General features: G+C 47.4%; 1 protein-coding gene across 1 annotated transcript; it reads left to right on the forward strand.

Moving 5' to 3' along the window:
* Positions 1 to 323: 323 nt before the first annotated feature.
* Positions 324 to 8,847, forward strand: trim25l (tripartite motif containing 25, like). The gene is made up of 16 exons (XM_015952475.3): positions 324 to 1,560; positions 1,821 to 1,916; positions 2,023 to 2,256; positions 2,532 to 2,691; positions 3,582 to 3,614; positions 3,683 to 3,718; positions 3,801 to 3,845; positions 3,926 to 3,967; positions 4,039 to 4,080; positions 4,167 to 4,229; positions 5,097 to 5,270; positions 5,354 to 5,455; positions 7,234 to 7,269; positions 7,359 to 7,427; positions 7,550 to 7,615; positions 7,695 to 8,847. Exons 1-16 carry the CDS (start codon positions 940 to 942, stop codon positions 8,267 to 8,269), a joined length of 2,394 nt encoding a protein of 797 aa, XP_015807961.3. The 5' UTR covers positions 324 to 939; the 3' UTR covers positions 8,270 to 8,847.
* Positions 8,848 to 8,903: the final 56 nt, after the last annotated feature.

Genomic DNA, 8,903 nt, shown 5'->3' on the forward strand with positions numbered 1-8,903 from the left:
AATGGTCACATTTTCCTTCTTCACGGTCACGTTGATGATATTTGTGATTCGACCCTTGACCTCACCTTAAAGAGCAAGTCACCCCCTACAAGAAACTTACTTCACTCCCTCTTCATGTTTAAAAAATGCAACAAATGATGTTGCGTAGCAGACCGAGAGGGCGGAGCCACTAACAAATACACACACACAGGCTCACAACGACATTGTGACATCATAATGTACAAGTTTACATCATAGCATACCTGTTAGCCAATAGCGGTGGCAGATTTAAATTTAAATACAGTGCAGAGTTTTTACCTGACAACGGCACAACACTGCCAGTTTTAGGCAGAAAATTTAAATTTTAACTAAAGTGCAAAACTATTGACTACACGTGTCTGCAGCACGATTAGACACGCATCTATGTAGTTTATCAGGAAAAAAAGCTGATTTGGGGGTGACTTGCTCTTTAATGTCTGGGTGTAATTGGTCAAATCATAAAAAATACAGCCTAAGCATTTAAATGCTCACATGTTGAAGACGTTTTACGTATATTTTCAGTTTCAGAAGAGTTTAAATGAATTTGTTTTAGTTGTTTTTTACGCTGATGTCAGCTGGCGTGTTGGTAGGGTGACTCAAGTAACATAAGCATGTTGGTTCCTCCCATGTAAAGATGGAATATTACAATAGCTGGTCAATCACACCTTTACTGGTATTCAGCAGTTTCCCTCCAACACCCGTTTTCCCAGCTCAACCTGCCCGGTGGCTCTGGCCCCACCCACTTCCTTTTTAGGCTTCTCTCACCTGAGACACATCATTTTCCTGCTGTGAATCTCGGCAACACACTGCTCCCCTTCACCTCTGCCTTGCTGTTTGTCATCGAGCTTCTAGACGTTTCTTGAAATCTCCTCCAGCTCTCCTGGATCTCCCTTTCTGCTTCCTGTGTTTGACGACTTCATCATGAGCACGAAGCTGTGGACGGAGGAGCAGTTCAACTGCCCCGTGTGTCTTGACCTACCGAACGATCCGGTCACCATCCCCTGCGGCCACAGCTACTGCATGGACTGCATCAGGGACTTCTGGAGCAAGGATGACCCCAAAGGGATCTACAGCTGCCCCCAGTGCCGGCAGACCTTCTGCCCCAAGCCCTCTCTATCCAGGAACACCATGCTAGCAGAGGCTGTGGAGCAGCTCCGCAAAGGGGCTCTCAAATCCGAGGTACGGGATTCTATTCGGAGCGTCCGTGGGGGGGCCTCGAGATCCAGACCTAGGCTTTCCACTGCTGCGGTGCTGTGTGACATGTGTAAAGGACAGCAGTGTGCTGCCGTGAAGAGCTGTCTGGTGTGTATGAGCTCCTTCTGTGAGGTCCACCTGAAGCCCCACCAGACCAAGAAGTCCCTTAAGGCTCACGAGCTCATCCCACCCATAAGCAATCTGCCTGAGAAGATCTGCACCCAGCACAAGTACCTGCAGGAGTTCTTCTGCCGCCAGTGCAAGATGTTTGTCTGCTGGCTGTGCACCAGCAACCAACATAAAGAGCACGAGTGCGTGTCCACCAAGGCCGAACGACTGGAGAGACAGGTACACGAGTCATCATGGGGACTGTTTGGTGTCAGCGATAAACTGCTTTTGCCAACTGACGCGTCTCTCTTCGTCTGAGGTGCCCATTGTGTCTAACAACTTTCCATTTCTGGTGTGGTTCTCCCCTCCTTTTGTGTGGCGGAGACACTAAATCCAGGCTGAAGACATTCCTAACTACATTCCCGTCCGTGCTTGCAGCTCCGCTGCGTCACGCAGTCGCTTGCCTCTTTCATCTCATGTGTCGCCATGTCTGTCTGCAGAAGCTGCTGTCAGAAATCCAGGCAGAGAACCACCAAAAGCTGAAGGTCAGAGAGCAGGAGCTGAAAGACATGAAGAGGGTGATGGAGGGAGTGAAGGTAGGTCCCAGGGAGGGTTTCATGAACATGCCTGACAGATAACAGTAACCCAAACTAAAGGTTGTGTCGGTCTTGATCCTCTGGTGTGTTTCCCATGCCATTACAGCGGTCTGCAGAGAAGGTTCACGACGACACAGAAAACATGCTCTCCGAGCTGCAGCGCTCCATGGAACGACTGCAGGAGCTCATAGAGGAGGTGATGGATCAGGCCAGCCTGGAGAAGATGAACCAGGCCCAGGAGGTCGCTGAGAACCTGGAGGCTGAGATCAAGGAGCGACAGAAGAGGGACACGGAAATGAAGGACCTGGCAAGCTGCGAAGACAACATCTACTACCTGCAGGTATGGCTGGTTCGTTAAGGACATCTGAGAGCGCCGTGCAGCAGCTGCTCTCATGGCCCGCCTGGACCTGTCTTGACTATACGTTTGTGTGCAGATACCTCTTGGTCAGGTTGTGCTGTGATGTCAAACTTCCTTGTTCCAGGACTTTGGTTCAGTGACAATAAAGCTGAATCTGAGTCTAAAGCTTGCAGCTTTTGGTAGCTGCCGAGTTGCAGAACTGGTCTTCTACCAAAGCTATCTCCTATCTGAATGTTAATTTCCACACTGTCCTGCAGACGTGTGACACCATGACAAGTCCTCTCGAGGTTGGGGACCTGCCAGCTGTTCATGTCAAGCAGGATGCTTCTTTTGAGCCCATTCGAGATGTGATCCTTGCCCTCGGAGAGCGAATCGAGGATCTGTGTAACCAAGAACTCGGCAAGATCACCAAACAAGGTCCGTCCCGACACTCTAAACTCAGGGTATCTGCGGGTCCTTAAAAAGTCTTAAATTAGCTTTTCCAAATTTAAGGCCTTAAAAATCCTTAAAAATGACAAATACGGATTCCAGAGATCTTAAATGACCAAAGACCCAATAAACAAGATTATTTTATTTCTATGACATTTTCGTGAATTTCTAGTTAGTGTTCAGCTTTTTTTGTGTATGATATTGACATAAGCGGAACCGTACACGTTCAGTTGGTTGTGTAAGGGGGCTATTTTTAGATGAGCACGTTAGCTGGTTAAGCTAGTGGGAGCTTGCGCCATGGGGAAGTGGAAGTTTAATGGTAACTGGATGATTAATCCCATGATCGCGGCGTGGTTAGCACCGGTTCCAGGCAAAAGCTGGAAATTATAGCCTAAATTTAATTTTTAAAAATGATAAATGACCCGCACTTGTATAGCGCCTGTCAGAGTAAGGATTCCAAAGCGCTTTACACTACAGTGTATCATTGATCCATTCACACACGCATTCACACACTGATGATGATGAGCTACGATGTAGCCGCAGCTGCCCTGGGGCGCACTGACGGAGGCGAGGCTGCCGAGCACAGGTCCCACCGGTCCCCCCGACCACCACCAGCAGGCAAGGTGGGTTAAGTGTCTTGCCCAAGGACCGGGGCTGGGATCGAACCTGCAACCTTCCGATTACCGGACTACCCGCTCAACCTGTTGAGCTACTGCTGCCCTGCTTAAATAGCTTAAATTTGGTCAAAGTGGCCTTAAAAAAGGTCTAAAAAAAGTCTTAAATTTGGCTCTCTTAAACCTGCAGATGCCCTGGTTTTACCTCGTTACTCTATTTCATTCAAAGGAAAATGTTGATTTCATAATCTCGTTATCTTTCAGTCAACGACACCACGCTGTTCACTTTGGGAAATTGTAAGTTAAGTCCTGGCAAGTGAATCAGGTCATGTTTTAAAATACTAATGTTTGTTTATTTCGTCCAGCTAAAGGGGCTGGACCAAAGGGGAACATTCTGAAACGTGAGCTTCCTTCTGAACTGTGAATAAAACATAAGATGATATTTTTCACCCATCTGACCAAAGTATTTCCTTTTCCTTCCAGTGTTTGCTGGTAAAAGTTCCCGGAACACCAACACACGTTCCTCAGGTACCTCTTGTCTACATTTTTTTTCATCGTGACACCTCATTAGTGTGTTTCCATTTCACGACTACCTTCGTTCCTCGCAGCTCCAAGCGTTTCCGTGGGGGGCCGGAGTACAGACAGACAAGGTAGTGCATGCTCAGATTTGTTTTTGCCAAAGGCGGCAACCTAACTCAACTGTAACACTTTTCTTGTCCAGGTCTTAAAAGTAATGATGTAAGGAGCAGAAACGCACCCCGAGGTGAGATTGCCGCCGCTGCTGTGTTCTTGGACACGTTTAGCAGAAGCAGCAAAGTGAGTTTTATAAGATGAATTTGCATGTTGCAGATAGAAGGAACACAAGCCCGCCCAGACTGGGGAATAGACCGAGAAGAGAGGAGAGAGAGACCAGTAAGTAGGCTGGACCACTTCCTTTTAACAATGCTGCCGTCATGGCCGTAATTTTTTTTTTGGGGGGGGGGACATGTGCCCCCCATTTTTTCCAAAGTCAATTTTTGTCCCCTGCACTTTTTACCATCCTAAAACAATATCAATCAAAATATCACGCTATATTAACTCATTCGATGCCAGCGTTTCTCACCGTTTTTACTGTTTTTTTTTTAAGAGTGACAGAACGTTGCTGCACGCTAGGATTATGTCAACGCCAAAACAACCAGACAAAGAGGAGACTCGCCTCTTACATCAGGAAGAATCCGCGCGTTTCGAGCGTTGTGATCGGCAGACACTTTTCTGGTTCGCGCCTCACTTTTTTTTACAGCAGCGGCCCAAAATGATCTCCTAACACATGGATTTTCTGCTTCCTGATCGTGTGACGTGTGACGTACGTGGATGAAGATCGGCTTTAGAGCTGAGATGTTTGTTCTCATGGTGCGGGGGCTCGTTCCAACGCCCACGCAGTAACAAAAATGCAGTGAATGAGTTAAGTTGACTGGTTGAGCACTAGGACCAAGAGTTAGGCTAGAATCGGATGTAAATGAACTCTATTGATCAGATATTCAAAAAATATGTGTAAAATGGCGACAATGAGTAGGAACGAAAATGTGAAAAACAAAGTTGAATTGAAAGTATGTTTTTTTTTACTGCCACCTGTGTACTTTACAGTTCTGCATTCCTGACATTAATGAAAGAGCCTCTAGGCTGTAATTTTATGCATAATTATGTATACTTACTGTAAAGACCCCCCCCCTTCTAAAGTCAAAACTACGTCCATGGCTGTCGCTACTTCCTACAAATAATTTTGCAACTTCTTCAAAACAGCGAGAGAGTCAAGGCCCAGTCCCAGGCCCAGTCCCAGGCCCAGCCCCACACCTAGTCCGACTCCAAGCCGCAGAGAGTCCCAGTCTCTCTGGACCAGGTCTAGTCAGAGACCAGCTGCCTCTGTGGCAACTCCTACTCCAGTTCCAGCCAACCCAGCTCCAGCAGCAACGGGAGGTATGTTCACGTTAGCTTTTGCTGCCGCCCAACAGCCCAGCCAGCGTCCGACTTTACACGATTTCTTCTTCTGGTGTGCTCAGCTTTCAGCCGGATGGCATCGATCAGCAGCCTGTTTCGCTCCCGCCGCGGCACCCAGCAAGCCACGCCGATTGACAGCACAGCACCTGCAGGAGGAAGTCCATGTAAGGCTTGATTTAAATGGGACAAAAACTTCACGAAAGACTAGTTTCAGTGAAAACAAGTGTTTTATTAAAGATCAGGTTCACTGAGAAACCATTTTTCACCTACTAAATTATCTGTCGGGAGTTTAACGAGCAGGCAGACAAATGCTCAGTTCAGAAAAGTCTGACAGATCTACATCACACTTAACACTCATGGTCTCAGCCATCTTGACTCGCAACGAGGAAGGCTGTCGTTTGTTTAGCCTCCAGGAAACGTTGGTTACCATTGTAACCTCAGATTCTATGAGTATGGCAGAGCCCTTTAAGCCTCGCCCATTGGGAGTTAGTCTCCGACAACGACCAATGACTGAAGAGCTTTAATGTACGCCCGCCTAACAGGTGGGCCCTGGTCCTATAAATAGGTATGAGGACCAAGGATCGTCTCCAAAAGTTCAAAGAACCCCAGAACCAGTGGGCCGGATGCTTAAAGGGCTCCACCATACTCATAGAATCTGGGGGTACAAAGGTAACCAATGTTCTATTTCGTATGGCTCCGCCCTTCAAGCCTCGCCCATTGGGTTAAAGGCGGAGCATGATGTAGTAAATGCCCACTGGTTAACAAGTAACAAAAAAAAGCCCCCAACACCCTAAAGCTTGGTTTATGCTTGTCGCGTCCGCGAGGTCCGCACAGCTCCGCGCGGCAAAATTGCGTCATATTAACAACCACGCCCCTCCACCGCGCCTCCACACGGCCCAAACTTTCCGCACCGCGCACCTAGGAAATTTTCTAACCACGCGGACGGTCAGACGCGGAAAAAGTATGGCAGAGGTTCGTAAATACAGACATTTGTATGATTCGGCTCTCAAAGATCACCGTGATCAACATGTTGTTAATAATTCTTGGAGAGAAATAGCTTGCACTGTCGGAAAAGACGAGGACGCTGTTAAAAATGCTGGAATGCCATGTTGTCAACAACAGTAATTTCTACTTCTACTATGGTGTAGTGTTGGATGCATGCCGTAGAGCTCCATGCTGCCCCCTACAGTTTGGGAGAATATTGGCTCACCGCAGAGACAAGCCGAATGAACCATAAACGCTGCAAGTTGTGAAACGCGTTCCATCCGCGAGCCGCATCACCAAGCGGAAAGTAAGTGCGTCAAGCATAAACCAAGCTCAACACAGCTGCGGCGGGCATAAGATAAACTGAGCAGCTGTGAGGAAAGACTGCGTGGGGGAGGGTGGGGTTATCCCGAGGTCAGTTGCAGTCAGGTCTAGTTGAAGAATTAAAAGGAGACGACCCTTGGTCCTCATACCTATATAGGACCAGGGCCCACCTGTTAGGCGGGCGTACATTAAAGCTCTTCAGTCATTGGTTGTTGTCAGAGACTAACTCCCAATGGGCGAGGCTTAAAGGGTGGAGCCATACCAAATAGAACAGCAGAGTGCATCTTGGCTAGTAGAAGCTAACTGTTAGCTTTAGCAACACCACCACATGGCAGAACTCCTTCAGCCTTGTGTTATTTGTGGCGATAAAACATCAACATTGCAAAGCAAACAGTCAGTGGTACAGTCACATTGCTATTAGCCTATCAGAGGCAAGACGTCCAAATATGAGGAAATAAGACTCTAAATCATGTCATCTGAAGCTACTTTCTCCTCTAGCTAACTTCAGCTGGAGCATCTGAGCTTTTGTTGTCCCAGAATACGACTTACAAGGCATTCATTCCTACCAGAGAGCACTGCACATGTATTAAAATATGGTCTATAAAGTAACATATCTCTTCTGTGAATACGACAGGGGGCATGTCTGCTGTGACTGAAACACAAACTGAGAGTAAGAGTGCATCATGTTACATCTGTGTTTGTTGGTAAAAATCCATCATTTGTCCATTTGGTGTCTAACAACGGTTTGTCATTGATCAGTTAACCCCACTCTGTTTCTGGACACGCCCACACCAAACGCCATGATTCAATCTCCTGCTTTCCCTGCATGTGAGTCGACGTGGTTTCGTCTTCAGCCCTCTGTAGAAGAAAGAAAAGTTCTATTAAATGACACAAGGAAACAAAAATGCTTCGATCTCCTTGTGCACTCACTTCCTGTTTTGATTTCCCAGTGAGAGAAATCAGCATCGACAGCATTCAGGCACCAGAACCAAGGTCCAGAGAGGAGTTCCTGCAGTGTGAGTCTCAGTCTGTTGAGGCCAAATTATTCCATTTTTACAAGTATTTAAACGTCACTGTTCATTAAATCATTTCTAGATTCGACGAGTTTGACCCTGGACCCCAACTCCGCCCACAAACGCCTGGTTCTCTCTGAAGGTGACACCAAAGCCACTCTGCAGGTGGCGGCACAGCCTTACCCGGACACCCCTCAACGCTTTGATGGCTGGACCCAGGTGATGTGCCAGAGCCCGCTGTGTGCCCAGCGCTCCTATTGGGAGGTGGAGTGGAGAGGGCGTGGCTCCTCTATGGGCGTGGCCTATGGGGCACTGTCCAGAAAGGGGGCAGATGCCAGGTCAGGTCTTGGCTACAACGCCCAGTCGTGGACCCTGGAGTTGTCAGACACCTGCTGCTCAGCCATGCACGACAACGAGAAGCGGGACATCCCCGTCACCTACTCCCCTCGTGTGGGAATCTACGTGGACCTGTCCGCGGGGACGCTGGCGTTCTACAGCGTGGCGGACAACATGATGCACCTTCACACCTTCAGGGCCAACTTCACCCAGCCACTTTACGCCACCTTTGGGGTGGGGAGTGGTGTTGGGGTTGGTCTAGACTTCGCCCTAGGACAGTTCTCATCAAGCATGGACAGCATCAAGCTCTGTCCTCTGTGAGTGCATCGACGACTGGATTCACCTTAAGTACTGCTGCCGATTACAAACTCAGGAAGTCTGACTTCTTCAAACCGTCCTGACCACAGAAATAACTGGAAGACATTAAAGAGCAAGTCACCCCCTACAAGAAACTTACTTCACTCCCTCTTCATGTTTGAAAAATGCAACAAATGCTGTTGCCTAGCAGACCTAGAGGGCGGAGCCACTAACAAACACACACACACAGGCTCACAACGGCATTGTGACATCATAATAGACCAGTTTACATCATATCATACCTCTTAGCCAATAGCGGTGGCAAATTTAAATTCAAATGCAGTGCAGAGTTTTTACCTGACAACAGCGCAACACTGACAGTTTTAGGCAGAATATTTAAATTTTAACTAAGATGCACTGAAGTATCAAATTATTGACGACACGTGTCTGCAGCACAATTAGTTACACATTTATATAGTTTATCAGCAAGAAAAAGTTGATTTGGGGGTGACTTGCTCTTTAAGTAAATGCATTTGTAGGACCATAAAAAAATTCCAGACTTGTTCACTTTTTCTGAGTCACAATAAACCATTCGGTTTTTTCTTACTGTCACTTTATTTATAAAAAAGAAAGCGAGGCAGCCAAACAAGAGCAACAA

Source organism: Nothobranchius furzeri, chromosome 14 (genome assembly GCF_043380555.1).
Source record: "Nothobranchius furzeri strain GRZ-AD chromosome 14, NfurGRZ-RIMD1, whole genome shotgun sequence".
NCBI lineage: Eukaryota > Metazoa > Chordata > Actinopteri > Cyprinodontiformes > Nothobranchiidae > Nothobranchius > Nothobranchius furzeri.

Excerpts from the sequence above, each read along its gene's own strand:
- trim25l (XM_015952475.3), top strand. The coding sequence starts at position 940 with ATGAGCACGAAGCTGTGGACGGAGGAGCAGTTCAACTGCCCCGTGTGT. Across the intron at positions 3,719-3,800 it reads AAAGGGGAACATTCTGAAAC|TGTTTGCTGGTAAAAGTTCC; the intron begins GTGAGCTTCCTT and ends TTTTCCTTCCAG. Across the intron at positions 4,081-4,166 it reads GAGCAGAAACGCACCCCGAG|ATAGAAGGAACACAAGCCCG; the intron begins GTGAGATTGCCG and ends TGCATGTTGCAG.